A 16137-nucleotide genomic window follows, 5' to 3' on the forward strand; every position below is an offset into this window, starting at 1 on the left:
CCAGCAGGAAATCAGTAAGATGTGGGTGATACCAAATGAAGACCCATCTGTCAGAAACTACTTCTAAAGGCTGAAGATGACTAAGGTCTACTGCAGATCATATATAAAGAGAAAAATACTTAGAAGCGCAGAGTTCTGGCAAATTGGGGATCAGAAGCTGAAAAGAAGTAGGTCCAAGACTGGATGAGGTAAAAGGCACCAAAAACCAAGGAGCAGGAGGATTTCAAGGAGTGGGCTCTTCCTGTCTAGTGCTGTCTGTGAGTGAAGAGAACAGAAGTAAGAAAAGGCCACTGGTTCAGAGGTGGGAGTGTCCTTTGGTAAAAGAGGTCAATGTGAGCAAAATTGATACGTAATTTTTCAAGGACTCAAAAGGAACAGATAAACAAAAAATGACGGAGGCAGCAGGTAATACATAGAAAAGAAGCCAAAAATCAGATATCCAAAGAGAGATATTCAGTAGTAATTAGGACGTATAAAGGTGTATAAATATACACAAGTATAAATATTTTGTGGTTAATATTTAAGATAGAGAAAAAAACATGGGTAAAACAGAAGGCAAGGAATCTAGGAGAAACAGATATTAAAGATATTTGAAAATTATGGGAAATTGGAGTCAGCCTGAGTAAAGCATTGAGAATCAAGAAAAAAGGCAGAAGGACTGACTTTCTTGAAAACAGCAAGACACCCAGTCCTTGGATTCAGTCGGAGGTGGGAGGCAGGCAACAGCTGGTGGACTGTGTTGAGCACAGGATACGTGCATGGGGCACCACTCTGGAAGCAAATGCTCGGGCTGGCTCTGATCAGGCTGGTTTCATAAGAAGGAGTCAGACTGGATGATTTGTAGTGTCCTTTATCATTACAAAATTCTGTGTTTCTTAAATGAAAACCATAAGAGGAGAATCTGTACAATGCCCAAATGAGCCTCCATCATATCAGCAAACACTACTCTAGACAATTAAATATATATATTTCATTCCTCATGGTCAAAAAGCTAGATTGATTCTCTCTTCTATTTGAATGCTCTCTAATGCAATTATTTATATATTGAGTCAAGGGTAAGGAGGAGTAAAATGTTTTAGATTTGTTTTGTGTATGTGCTTTCAGGTAAAATGCAAGTATCACAGAGCAATGGATAAGAATCTCTGTAATTCAGTTCAACATTCTTCTCCTATAGATGTTTAAAGCTCTAAATGCATTTCTAATTATAGTTGTAATTATACAATATTATAAATTAGCAAATAATCACATTAAATGAGAAAGGAAAAATGCCTACTGTGGGAGAATAATGGCTAAATAATTTGTGACACTCTTCTGAACATGAACCACATATAAAGAATACAATTTTCCTATCTCTGATATTTGCTAACTTCCTGTGGATAAAATATTTCCAAGCCTTTTTAAAAAAATAAACGTGGAATTTTTTTGTGAAAGACTATCAGAATATTAGCTCTCAGGATAACACATTCACTACTCATAACAAGAAGGAGCACATCACAAAATCATGGGGGGGGGGTGCGTGTGCATAAAGCAACACAAAATCTATGTATAGTAAACAAAAATTTGGAAAATTAAGATAAATCCTATCAGAAACAGAGCCTTTTTATTAAAAAAATTTTTTTTTAACTTAAATATATTGTGCTTTTCCACTGGTATTTGGAATCAAGGATTCAGTGAACCAGTCTAGAAAAACAATATATATATATATATATATATATATATATATATATATTTTTAAAGATTTTATTTATTTATTTGACAGAGAGAGACACAGTGAGAGAGGGAACACGAGCAGGGGGAGTGGGAGAGGGAGAAGCAGGCTTCCTGCGGAGCAGGGAGCCCGATGCGGGGCTCGATCCCAGTACCCTGGGATCATGACCTGAGCCGAAGGCAGACGCTTAACCGGCTGAGCCACCCAGGCGCCCGAAAAACAATATATATTTTTAAAAAACTGATCATGAAAAGAAACTTTAATGTTTTCACAACTTTAGACTTTTACTTGTCTGAAATGATCTTATTCCTGTTTCTCAGTTTACCTATTGTTTCATCTTTTATTTACTTAAATGCAATAGAAATCAACAAACCAGAGAAATCCATGAACAGAATTCTCAATTTTGAAAAATTCTCATTTTCTTAAATTAAAATTAAGCCTACAATGTCTAAGTCTGAGGAAATAGTGGAAAATTTCTCATTTAAGGTCCTAGAGTACTAATGTAGTATAATTCAGGCCAGTTATTACTGCTTTTATTACGGATGCACAGAACACTAAATTCTTGCACAGTATTGCCCCTATAATGTAAACCATACATTATATTATGTATAATCCATTATGCATTATCAAAGTTTAATTAAAAGGTTAAATTGTTACATTTCAAAGTAGAGGAAATACAAACTGACCAAAATTCCTGCAGAACCTTGGGTTCTCGTTCTGTATACTCCAGGGTCCCATGAAGATGCCAATAGTTATTCTGCAACTAAGCCCACACCATCCATCCTCCAAATTCCTAAGCCTAAACCAGATGTTCCGGACTTTGCAACTCTTTCATTTTTTCCCAGTTCCTTGAAACCCACCCTGTTTCTAACATCGATATACTAACATAAAACACCAACGACTGCTGAAAGAACATCAAGGTATAGCTGTGTTCCATTTAACCGAACTTAAATAAGTATAAAAATCACCTGTGGCACTAAATAAAAACAGATTCTGGAAGTCGGGAGCGATGTACAGCAATCTGCATTTTTAAAGAATGCCAAAGGGCAATTCTGCTAAGGACCACATTTCAAGAGTCAATGGGCTCCCAATTTCTCCGTTTTGCTTTGTTTTTTAAAAAAATAATCATCACTTACCAAGAGTCTATCATCTCCTTAAATAATCTTTAACTGGAATCTGTTTATCTTCTTCAGACTACACCCTCTTCAAGTTACAAGTACTGCAAGATTAGCATCAGGTCAGCCTGGTCCCTCCTGCTGCAGCCAACCTGGCTTCAAGACCCTGAGCAGCTGCTCTGACCATCTGTGAAGCTGTGAGGCCAGGCCTGCCTTACCCTCTTTCCTCACGCTCATCTGATAACCTCAGCACAGCGAGCAGCACCAGCCTGGGCCCTCTGGATTAGATCTGCTCCCTCTCGTGGCAGAGGGGTAAGGATGGAGAACCTCCTTGGGAAATATGTATTTATGATAACAATACAGTTTTTGTTTAAATGAATCTTTGCAACTCTGCCTTTGGGAAGTGTCCAAGAGAATATGGGACAAATTTGAAGTTATCTTCAACCACATTAAAACCTTTACCTTTTGAGATTAATTTTGTTTTCCGGAACTCATGAGTCGGAAGTACCAACTGTGGATTCAATAGCGTTGAACAGTGATTTGGACTCTGCTGATCATGAATCATGTACTAAGCCCCATGGTGGCACCATAATGTCTCGACTTGGCTAGGCTGAACTACATTTCCCAGAATGCGCCTCGCTGTGTTTCCAGGTGGTGTGGGCCAGGATTGATTCGTCCAGGTGACTGATAACCTACCCGTACAGCTTCCTGAGGGATGCAGCAAGTTGTCACTACCTTCTAACAGATCTTTTTCATTTAAAAAACAAACATTATTTGGATGCCTACTATGTACTGAATGCACTGATAGGCGTTTTCTGAAGCTGTGCTAATATCATCTCCTGATTGACTATAAACAGAGAAGGTGAGTTTTGGGGAATTTACAGAGCCTGGCCAAGAAACAAATACCTGACAGTCAGGTCTTCTGACTTCAGGTCTGTGCTGCTACTCAAGTTATTTTGTTTTTGAATGACGTATTATTCCCAGCTTTTTTTTTTTTTTTTTTTTTTTTGAAGATTAGACCAAATACCAGTTCTTTGCTGATTCCATCAATCATTCCAAATATACTACATAGTCTGGCAGATACATAACCTGCCTTCAAATTTTTCCATCAGGATCCACAGTTGGTCATTTATTTTGAGGATTCAAATTACTTAACTTTTCCAGTTTTCCTTAGATCTATGGGTTTCTTGCTTTAGTTATCATCATAAACGTCTTGACTACCTCCTGCAAAATATCTGTCCTGGTCAAAAAAACATGTGTTTCTAACATTGCTTTATCTCCATGAGTTTCTATTAAAGTATCATGTGTCTGACTTGCTTTTAGTTCAACTTAGGTAAAATTTGCTGGGCTTTGCTCTGAATAACAGTAACACATTTTTATGCTGGCAGGAAACATTTTTATGCTGGCAAACCGTCTACTCTCTCTCCCCAGCTGCAGGCTAAGATTGACGGGCTGACCTTGAAAGAGAGTTCGGCTGGGGTAAAATGAAACATGTTGCATCATGTCCCCCCACGAGGACTCTTGCCCCGCTTGCTTTCCCAAATTGCACCAGAAAGGAGGATCCTTATTTCTTAGTTGCACCTGGTAACTTGATGCCGGTTGACACCTTTCTACTGTTTATTTCCAATGTCTCAATTTTCCACTCTTCTAAAGGGCTTAGTGTCATCTGAAAGCTTGGCAATTTCGCTCTGTGCCCAGGGCTGCAGATGACTGATAAAAACATTAAATAAAACCCATCTTAGTTCCAATCTCTACATAATGCTCACTATTTAAATGACTCCATTCAAAGAAGTGCCTGTTTTCCTCTACTCTTTTGTTTCTTCTGTCTGAACTACTTCCCTCCCTTGGACAAAACTCATCTCTTCCAGTTCCAGTGTGTCTTAGCTGTCTCAGGGCAAGGGAGGGGAAGATGGGCAAGGGTCTCTGGAAGTTTAAACAAATCCTATCCATGGGCTCTGCCATGTCTGCCTGCTTGGTTCACCTAAACCCATCCCAGCACCTCAGGAAGAGTCAGGCTCTGTCAATGGGCAAAGTGTGACAATAGGCAAGGTCCCCTTACTTCCTTGGTTCTGCTTCTTCATCTGTAAAATGAAGCAACTGGTCTCTGTAATGTGTGATGTTCTGTGCTTAGATATAAACTATGATTCTAGTAAAGCTTGATCTGCCTTGATAGAAGGCGAACTATACTTTCTCAAATAGACCACGTTTACTTAGGATTTTGGTGACTTTTTCTCTTTTGGCCAAAGAACATTTGGTACCTTTCTTCTGGATGGAACCATTTATGAATGAGGCAGATGCTGAAAGAAATAGGGAGAGGAAATCTGGAAAAGCTGAGGTACATCTCCATAACTGAAAGTACAGGGCCATGTAATCTAGCACCCTGGAGTGATCTTACACAGAAACAAAGTTTTCAAATGAGGGCTTAAGGGAAATGATCCTCCCATATCCAGCTACAGTCTCCGGTAGGTAGCCAAAGTGTTAAGACAGTTAGATGCCGAGTGGCATTAAAACCGACTGGGCCAGTGGAAAGGTATGGGTTGACCCATGTACCAAGAAGTCCTTCAAGTTATATGGACAGGGGCCACAGTCTAAATGCCTACAGGACCAGTCAGGTCACAGGAAGGAGTAAACGTTGTCCACTCTAACACTATGGGCAGGGTGAGAAGTGGGACAAACTGCAGAGCATATGCCTATACGTAAGGCATCCAAATTCAATTTTTTTACAAAATTTCATTTTGTAAAAAAATGTCCAGGTGAAACAAAACCTACTGGGAGACCAGAATCCACCCTCATGGCACCAGTTTACCACCTGTCACCTCACAGGAATGTTAGCTGTCTGTATTTCTTTTTTGATACTTCAGTAAAAATTAAACCCCCCTGTTACGCTGGGGAGTATGGGGACATATGGACAGATGTATTTCGCTGGCAACGTAACATAAAAGATTCAATTTATTTGATGGATGAAATCTCTACTTATTAGTAATAAAACCTGTGTTAGAAAAACAATCCTTTATCAGAGGATAATAATAGTGCCCATTCATAGGTTCTGGGGAGGACTAAAAAAGATAATCGTTGAAGATACTTAGCGCAGCACCTAGCACATAAATGCTGGCCAGTGTCATTATTACTATTATTAAATTATATCAGGTGATGGAATGCAAACCAGATTCTTGCAGAGAACCCCACAGAGGAGGTCTGGAAGTCTGGTATGGGGTCAGACGAGAGCGCTACTACCATAAGGCACAACGAAGGATTCTGTGCTTTCCAGATCCCGCTGCTGCTCAGGCACTGTGGGTCTCCGTGATGTTGAAAACATGACATCTGTGACTTCTTCCCCCTTCCACACCCATTCAACCCCAACCTAAGGTCCCAGCCCTGAGAGTCCAGGAAAAAGGTAGAGCAAAGGATTCTAAAACCTTTACTCCCCGTTTCCCTCTCCTCCCAAGATTTTCAAAAGCCCATTTGAAACTAACACACCATTGGCAATCCCATCCATTATAATGATACCCCTACAAATCCTAAGAATCCTTCATAAGGAAGTGGATGTCTTTAAAAAATTCATAAAGCAGAGCTGGCATGCTCTGACATGATCAAACACCTCTTCCCATAGCTTCTGTTTGTTTTCCCATTTCCACCCCTCAGCTAAAGGTAAACACTGCTGTGTGGGATCTTCAGGTTCTACTCAGCTTTTGAAAAAAAAAAAAAAAAGAAGAATATGCTAAAATTTGAGTCCATGCTCTATTCTAAATCTTTGATATTCCCTGGGTCGATTGTGGAATCTCTCAGTGTTCTGCAATGTAAGTCTGATAAAGAACTATTTGGAATCAACGACTGAGTGAATGAACAAATGAATAAATTTGGAAAGCTATCTTTGGAAAGCAAGAAATACACAAAGACCGCTAATATTACCCTTGCTCAAGAAATTAGGTTATTTTCAAAATGGCTTACTAGGAACCCATTATTTGTTTGCTTTTGAAAAGTTCAGGATAGATCATCAAATACCGGTAAACACACCTTAACCATAGGATTACAAATGAGATTATTTCAACACTTTAAAAGCAAAGGCTTTTTGAGGTATACTACTTCACCTGTTTGGGGGAAACTCTGCTTTACTCATGATTAAGACATACATAAGTATACCTTGCTTTACAAATGGTAAAAATCAGACGTCACAGCTTCTTTTGAAATATGAATGACACTGATGTATTTCCTTTTGAAAATCTCATTTTTCGGGGCACCTGGGTGGCTCAGTCAGTTAAGTGTCTGCCTTCAGGTTCAGGTCATGATCCCGGGGTCTGGCGTTGAACCCTGAGACTGCTTCTCCCTCTCCCTCTGCTCTTCTCCACCCCCCGCTGGTGTTCTCTCTCTCAAATCTAAGAAAGAAAGAAAGAAAAGAAAGAAAGAAAGAAAAGAAAGAAAGAAAGAAAAGAAAGAAGGAAAGAAAAGAAAGAAGGAAAGAAAAGAAAGAAGGAAAGAAAAGAAAGAAGGAAAGAAAAGAAAGAAGGAAAGAAAGAAAGAAGGAAAGAAAAGAAAGAAAGAAAGAAAGAAAGAAAGAAAGAAAGAAATTCTCATTTTTCCATGCATTATAGGACACCTACAATGAATAATGTCAAGTGATATTACTAAAATATACTGAATTTTTATCACTATTTGTTTTCTCTCCCTTAAAGGGAAAGAATAAAAAAACCACACAGATTATGTTTAAGGGTTAACTTCACTTTGTCTATACTTTGTTGTTCTAATAGTAGTAGGTTGCCTAAATAGCTAACAACCTCCCTGCATGTCTTGCAAACTGTATCTTTTTCCTGGAGCAGGGGGGTTAGGGAGTGGGACAGGAAGCCGCCCCATGCATTGCGAAGACTCCAACAATCAAGTAGGGGGCTAAGGTGTACCCTTGATTTAATTAAGAAACATATAAACTTTGCAGAGTCATCTTCACAGTAAAATATGAAGAAATCCTAGTTGAGGAATGAGATACGCCAATCAATCAGCTTCCCTAAAGGAAATTAAATTGATTTTATAACAGCTCCCGGACTGCGCAGGATTTTCCCGTGAGTCAGGTCCAGGAGCTGAAATGGTTACCAGGACCACGTTTTTATTTTCATATTTGCATAGACAGCAAAAATTTTATTTTTGTTCCATAGCAGGTTTTTTGTTTTATTTTTTGCTTTTTCTCTTTGATCACGCCCATAACAGTAGACTCAGATCCACCCATAACTGAGAGCAAATCCTAAGGCAACATCAAAACAAGAAGAAGAGAATGAACAGAGATGGCAGTAAGGAGGCTCTCCCGGGGGAGGACTGGCAACATAATTCAGAGAGTCTAGTGAAAAACAAAAACGCAGGATCCGTGGTTCCAAAATTATTAAGAATCTCAAGAGGGCCACAGCAGAGCATGAAACCAAGCGCAGGGCTTTCTGAGCTCAGAGCTGGGCAACTAACTGCCCAGGTCCCAGGCCCATGAGGCCTGACTGTGCAAGACACTTGCCAGGCTCTCGGGGTTCCTCCAGAACAGTGGGAAAGCCTTCCCCAGGAAGTAGGGTCAGCAGTGTAAGCTTTCAGGGCAAACTCAAACAGCAATAAATCACATACATGGAAATGAAATAACTGCTTGGAGACACAGCTCTTTGCAAAGAGGGGGATTATGAAGATCTGTCCGTTCTTACACTCTGCCTGGCTAGCAAAATGCCTGACACAGAAGAGGTGCCCAATAACGGCTGAAATGCAAAATAATGCAAATGGCAACTAACATTTTCATCAACTAATCCTCTTTTGGGGAGCAGTTCTTCCCTTGGAGACTGCTCTGCTCTTCCTAAACATTGACCTCTCCTCTCCTCAAACAATACATCACCCACTCAGAATAATGTTTAAGGTTAAATCCTAGTAGAGTAGTAGCAAGGGCATCTTAAAAATATCTGGCAGAAACAACTCCGTTCTCAGCCATCAACAGAGAGAGAGAGAGAGAAAGAGAGAGAAAACAAGTTCCCATTCACCAGCTGGAGTGGGCCAGGAAGAAGAGCTGCCATTCTCAGCCAATTATATTATCTACGGGGGACTCATGCTGAATCTTTTAAGTCTGAGTTGAAGGGAGTCCCTATTTCCCAGCCCACGGGTAAACTTTAAATAGCCATTAAAATGACATTTCAAAATAATAAAAGAACTCAAAGAACCAGAGAAACAAAATAAATGGTGTTGTAAAAGGAAATGGAAACATTACCATAATTAGAGCTTTTAAAAGAGACACTTTAAACAGTGGTTGAACGCTGACTTGTTTACAATCGCACTCAAGGCACATTGCATCGGTATTTATGAGAAATGAGAGAAGAAGAGAGCTTTTGTAAGGGTCACTAGAACTACTTCCTGAAACCTAGTTAAAAACAAAACAGAAAACAACAACAACAACAAAAAACCAAAACACCATTCTGGCCTTCAAAGGGATGTAAGGATTCATCTAATCTGGCTTTGCCATCAACATGCCATAGGCCCAAATACATAACTGGAGGAAAAGAGCTCCCACCAGAGTCTACACACGTAATAACTTAACTCCCTTGTCACTCACCATCACGAAAAAATGCACTTACGCTCTTGATGAGACCTCAATGGTGCGGTTTTCAATGTGGGCGTTTATTCCCAGTTAGTGAAATGACACCCTGTCCAGTAAGTTCTTCCCAGACAGGAACTTCATTTAACATAGAACACTATACGGGCCCAAGCAGAGATGAAGTTCTTTTTAAGTCCTTCTGGTAATAACTGGCAGGTGCACCTCACAGGCTAGAATTCAGCCTCATCGTCCAGTACTTGAGAGAAGGTGGAAGACAGACAGAAGAACCCGTGAGCCTAAAAAGGAGGGAGCCCCACGAAGGCCGAAGTGCAGAAAACATAGAGGAAGCACCCACTTGACAGAGGGAGCTTGGAACAGGGCCCACTGCCCTGGAGTGGCCGCCAGATGCACCAGATGTGCTAAGACTGTCCCTGGCAAGGGGAGTGACTGTGCTGGCTAGAGCGAGGGCTTTGCTTCTGCACAGTTCTCGCCACTAGGAGGGCAGAGAGCCCCACCTGAACGGGCAGGCTACAGACCTGTCCTGGACAAGAAGGAAAGGCTATCGGACTTCATTAGGACAAGCAGAAGCTCCTTGGCACCGAGCAAACGTACCATTCACCACGGAGTGATGCAAAGACAAACGTGTTTTGGTAGGAGGAAAACATCCGAGAATTAAAAATTTTAGAAACTGTGGCATACGGTCAGTAACTAACACTTTGAAACCTAAATTCACCCTGAAAAAAATTTAGTCTCTTCGAAGTGTTCTCTTTAGTACTGAAAAAACTAAGGAGGAACTTCCTCACTGGAGGAAGACTTGGAAAAACCCCAACTCTTAACTAGAAGCAGTAACCTCGGCCAGCTTTCTGGCTTTCCCTTGCTATTATAAAGTATCCTTCTGTTCGACGGAGGATTTCTCCACCTCTCACCAACCATCTTTTTTCTTTGTGTCCAGAAAAATCTGCAAACCCTGTGTTTATACTGAGCCCGTTGCTATGCAAATCATTAAAACACATTACAAAAATCTTTCCTTTGAGTCAGGAGGAGAACATAATGGGGAAAGAGGAATCACCAGCAGGAGTCCCTTTGCTGAACAGAGAAGCTGGCAAAAAGGAACAGAAGAAGCAAAGCAACGTGGAAAAAATTATGGCGGTCCCATCCCTTGAGTCATTTTAACCAGAGTGGGAAAACTGACATTTTCACAGCCCCAAGGTAATGCATCTTACCGTTTGGAGTAGGGTTAACAAACCCTGGTCTTAATCTCTTTAATTCCTATGGTTTCATGACTCATCTTCCATCTGTCTACTAGTGTGTTCTTTGTATCAGCTTTTTCACACTTCTGTAAGAATATCAAGAGATTTTTTTTTCCTTCTATGGGTACTCCTTTGTGTATTCTCCTTTTGATATCTTTTGTCTTCTTGTTCAATTATCACCTAAAGGTAGGGCCTGAATTGTCCATTTCTTCTCCAACTCAATCACAGTATGTTGGTTGGCAGATTTCCTTCTCTTATGAAGAGATTTGTTCTTCAAAAATCATATCCAGGAGAAGAGATGAAACACAGTATGTCAAAATGAATGTCAAAAAAAGCAGAGCTTCTCAGTTTTCTAATTTCAAAAAGCCGGGCCTGATAATTTTCATAAACCAATCACTTTCTGAGATAGTTTACAATCAACATCATTCTCAGATTTTTGTTGTGTTGTTCCTGGTATTCTATTAACCTGCAAGTTTTCAAGGGTGGGATTGTCTGGGGACAAGAGACGAGATACACAACTTTTAAATATATCCTCCTTCCACTGCTATGTGTCTCGATATATGTGGGTTCACATACACCCATCCCCCAAAACAACTAGAGTACTCATTTGAAACTCTTTGTCCTTATTCAGAAAGAAGAAATGGCTGGGCCCTACTAATGCTATAGAACCTGTTTTATTCTCAAAGAGAAGTAGCCAAACCATTGCAAACATGTGTTGGGTGAAAAGAAGTTTGGCTGGCTCCAGACAAAGGCTTATTTTTTAAGCACAGATGGTTGAATGGCTGCCTCCTCCAAACGGGTTGCCCACAATCAAAGACAGATTCCTATTTCTAATCTATGCAAATATCTTACTCTGCGGGGCATCACAAAGACTAACTGTTTTTTGTCAGAGTGGCAGATCCCAGGTGCTCAGAGATGCCAAAGCACAGCTCCACCTGAGATGCCTGGTAACCGGGATAACAGCGAATGGCTGAAGAGTTAGTCACTAACCAGCTCCTAATGAATGTTGTCAGGGCCTTCTGTGAAACATTCCTCTGGAATCCTGCCCTACCACCACTGCTTCTTCCTTGGCTGCCCTGCCTGGAAGACGGTTTCAGTATTCATTTCAGACCCCGATGCTTCTAAAACCTCCCAAGAAGGCTCAGATTCCCAAAAGCTCCTAATGACCGTTAGTAGCATTCTTCACCTTGAGTTCAGCTCATTTATTGGTCTCTAACACCAAACCCAGGAACGGTGAGCATTTTAAAATGGCATTCTGGCCAAACCAGGTCTCCTTTGTACTCTTATCTAGTCCATACGCCCACAACCCAGGGTACATCTCATGAATCACACCTGGGTCACTTCCCAAGTATATGCCATTCTCTCTCTCTCTCTCTCTTCTTTCCCCATCAATTTTCCTTTCTGTACTTAACAACACTTTTCTTTCTTATTTCCTTATCTCCCCAGCTAGTCTTTCACTTGCTCTGACATCCCTTGGCACATTCCAGTTTTTGGGCCCCTTGGAGCAACAAAAATTTCTGCAACGCTGGGGGAAAAAAAAAACCAAACAAACAAAAACCCATAACTCCTCACGCTAACCTAGCTCCTAACTTAAACGTCTTTTGCCATAAAGAGAGGGTTGTGTCTTACATCTATACAGTTTAGTTCTGTGTTTAAGTCTAAAAACGTCCTTCAAGTTTTATTTTCTTTGTTAGTTTTTCTGATCAAAGGACAGTAACAGAGTTCGCTTCAAAATCCTGGGTTGGAAAAGACTTCATTCACTCCTTACCAAAACATATGAAATGAACCAAACTAACTGAGCAAAAAAGAAATTCTAAAGAAAAACGAAAGAAGTCCTTCCTGATCTCCAGTCTCAACCCCTACCGTCATAATTCTTACATCAATTTTTGAGATTTAAACACTTTGTGTGTCAGCTTGCGAATGCAAATATTGACAGTCAAATAATCTGGCATGAAAGTCTACTTGCCTGGAAAATCTGAAATTGTAAAGAGCTTTAGAGGTTAACTAATTTGTTAATTACTGAGTCTGGATGAGTATCAGAACCACCTGAAGAATATTGTTTATTTTAAACAATATAGTCTCCTAATCCCCAGCCCTAGACATTCCAATTCAGACTTCTGTCACAGCCCTAGAATCACATTTATAGCAAATGCTCCCAGTAACTGTGATCTCACAGGCCCTGGTCAGTCTAAGAACTACTCATCTAGTCCAACACCCAACCCAATATGGTGGTCTCCCATCTACCCACTCAATGCCCCAGCACTATAAACCAGGGCACTCACCCCTTCAGAAGTCTGCTTCTTCCACATTTTTACAGTTTTAATCATTAGAAACAGTGTTCCTGAGTTGAGTCATATAACCAAAGCCTTTCAATTCCTTGCACTTCACTTATTATGGGCCCAAATTTTGTGCTCCAGAGTTAACACAAAATCCCCTCCCCACAAGTCTTCAAATTTCCAGGGAAAGCTACTGCACTCTTGCAAGTCTTCATTTTCCTAAGCTTTATCAACCTGTTTTAGCTTCATAAAGCACAACTGCTGAGTCCCTCACCAGTTACTTCAACTGCTCTTCCTCAACAACAGACCTTACAGAGTAAGTATGTCCAGAGTAGCAACACTTTGTTTTTTCTTACAGACTGAACTTTGCCTGATAGGCATTAATTTACGGTCCGTGTTTCATCCTTGTTACCCACTGCCTTGCATTTCACAGTCTGAGAGCTGTGACTCAGCAAGGACTTAACCTAATGCTGTGTTCCTGACCCTGTGGTAGAGTACTCAATGAGGATTCAGAAGCCAGGGAAAACCGTCCCATTCTGAAGAGTTAATAACTTCTTGCACGGAAAGGAACCTGCGTAAGTGAACAAACTTGAAAATGGTGCACGACATCCAGCCAAGGGCTTCAAATGAATGACACCTGGAAGACCGAACATGGGTTTTCTGGATCAGGCTGTGAGCTATTTCATGGCCTCTGCTGACAGAAATTCCACCTAGTTAACAACAGTTTTTGATTAAAAAAAAAAAAAAAAAAAAGATGGAAACTATCACTGTAAAATGTATACAAAAATTTGAAGTGCATCCTTGTTTTAAAAGTTTAAAATCTAAGAAACTACACATGCAATAGTCAAGGACAACACTGCTCCTTCCTTCTCGATATGTCACTAGCATCGCTTGCCAGGTATTCTGAATGCCATCATCTACGTACAAGGTGAAAAAACTGAGGGTTAATTTAATTCCCTTTATCACCAGAAAGAACCATTTGATGAGGAGATATGCCCCCTCTGCATAATTTAATGGAAAACTCTTACCAATAAGGGAACTATACTAACACCAACCAACACCAACTGTTTCATTCATGGAACTGCAGACTTAGCAGAACTTGAGAAACATACGCAAATCCATCACTTTACAGATGAGCGAAAAGTACCATTTCAAAGATGGCAGGTGGTTTCTTCCACGCAAAAAAGCCAATGAGCAGGAGGGGAGGACCAATCCCAGGTCTCCTCTCTACCGATGGCTTTCTGTCCCTTCTTACGTGACCGTGGACAAGTAAAACTCTCGCCCTCTAGACATTCTCCTCAACTCTGCTCCCATCTTTAGTTACCTTCTCAATCATCAAATCCAAAGTCTGACGCTACATTTTGCTTGGGAGCATTTTAAGGGAAAGAGTAGACCAGACAAATATGAGGTGGTTAATTCTTTATTAAATTCTGGCACATCTATTTTACCCACAGTCTCCAACTGATACTTCTATGCTGCTGGACACCATATTCAACTGCCTCAGGATCACTGCTACCTTACCAGCATCATAGGGAACGACCGGGGTTATGAGCACCATGGATTCGAACCACATTTCTAAAGCTGCAAAGCAACCGGTAACAATCCCCAACTGCTCCACCCTCTCCCCGAATACACACACCTACACGTACACACCCCTCAATCAACCTGCTCATCGACTTCATCTGAAGCCCCGCAATTAACATACCCTTATACGGAACACAGGGAAAAAAAGGCACCTACCTTGTGGCCTCTTGCTGAAGCCATGACACATTTGGCACATAGAACATGACTCCGAAGAAAAGCAGAGGCTCATTAGCAAATTTGTCCAGATGTTTCTTCAGAGGTTTCTCCAGCTCCACCCATCGTGCTTGCTGGCTCTTGCTGAGAAACCAAAGGCCAAAGTAGTGCGTCTAGATAAAAGGGTAAAATAGCATCAGTTTATGCTTATAAGGGGTACCCCACGACTGCACAGGAAAACAACACTCCAGCACCTTATGTCACGTTTGGTTCTCCAGCTCATACACGAGGATCCAGCTTTTACTTTCTAACTTTGGGACAAGCTCAAAGAAAACACATGCACACAATCTACACTGAGTATCCGATGCAGGATTCATACCCACGGTTACTGTTTGACCACATGGGTACTGATGCACCTATGTTTGGTAAAGGGGGGTGAGTGCAGGGTGGGGGCCGTGTTGGCTTTTTTCCTACACTCCCAAGGCTGACTTTCCTGTGCCTTCTGAATGCCTCAGGATCTCATGTGGAACATGCTGGCAAAGGCAAACACAGTTCTTGCACCTGCTGCAATGTAACTTATTAGTCAACTCCTAAGACAAAACCTTCTGCCAGCTGAAGGCTTCCACACTGTAGACTATTTCCACACGCAGTAGCAGGGCTTAAAAGAAAACTGATTCACTCATTTTGAGTTTTAATGAAGCACTTTGAAAAACATCAGCCTCCACCACGTCATTATACATGAACTACAGCAAATCTCTCCCGCACATCAAGCTCTGAGAATGGAAGGATGTCTTCACAGCTGCCACAGAAGCCCCTGGTGACTGTTCTTGGCAGACCATGGTGGGATTTGATAGATAAAAGTGAGATTTTCACCCTTAGACTTGGAGCCTCAACCAGTTTAGTTTTGAACAACGTGCTAAATGATTAAAACAGGTACTTTTATGCATCCAATCCTGTCTTTACATTAATTCGTGCTAGGATTTCAGGATTAGCACAACAATCACCAAAAAATAGATCACTGCTTTTGAAATATTCTTTTATATTTCAATTAGAGCTTAGAACGGTTTACAGCACACCTGGAAATCTGCCTTCAAAAGAATGTTTTCATTGCGATGTCTAATTTCCAAAGGCATTCTTGTGCCGATGTTCCCACTGCAGCTGGCTGTCTCCTCAATGAGACCACAGATCAATCCCTGCCACAGCCCTACCAAAATCTGTAATAAAAGTTTTGACTCTGACTTCACTAGAAAACCAGACATGTCCTTGCTTATAAAGCTACCGACCCACATACTCTACAGGATATTTTCAAATGCATGTGTCTTCAGATGAGAACAAGGATTTCACCAACTGCTCCATGATGTTCTAAAGGGCAAGTTCACAGCAGGAATCTATGCATTTCTCGAGCAACAGAATGCCAACAGAGCCAAGGTTCTATTTCCATCAGCTTGGACCAATTGCTTGAGCAAATTCTGACCCTATCATTCACTTTCCAGCTTCAGGGAGTCTGTTA

The 16137-nt window shown here is 40.9% G+C and overlaps 1 protein-coding gene across 2 annotated transcripts in view; it reads right to left on the reverse strand.

The window, feature by feature from the left end:
- PTPN14 (protein tyrosine phosphatase non-receptor type 14) overlaps window positions 1-16137 on the reverse strand; it is a 177593-nt gene that overhangs the window by 73595 nt on the left and 87861 nt on the right. For both annotated transcript variants that reach the window (XM_044915926.1, XM_021682758.2), the window contains exon 3: window positions 14631-14800. In XM_044915926.1, coding sequence (XP_044771861.1) covers window positions 14631-14800 — 170 coding nt within the window. The remainder of the gene's footprint in view (window positions 1-14630; window positions 14801-16137) is intronic.

Source organism: Neomonachus schauinslandi, chromosome 6 (genome assembly GCF_002201575.2).
Source record: "Neomonachus schauinslandi chromosome 6, ASM220157v2, whole genome shotgun sequence".
Classification (NCBI taxonomy): domain Eukaryota; kingdom Metazoa; phylum Chordata; class Mammalia; order Carnivora; family Phocidae; genus Neomonachus; species Neomonachus schauinslandi.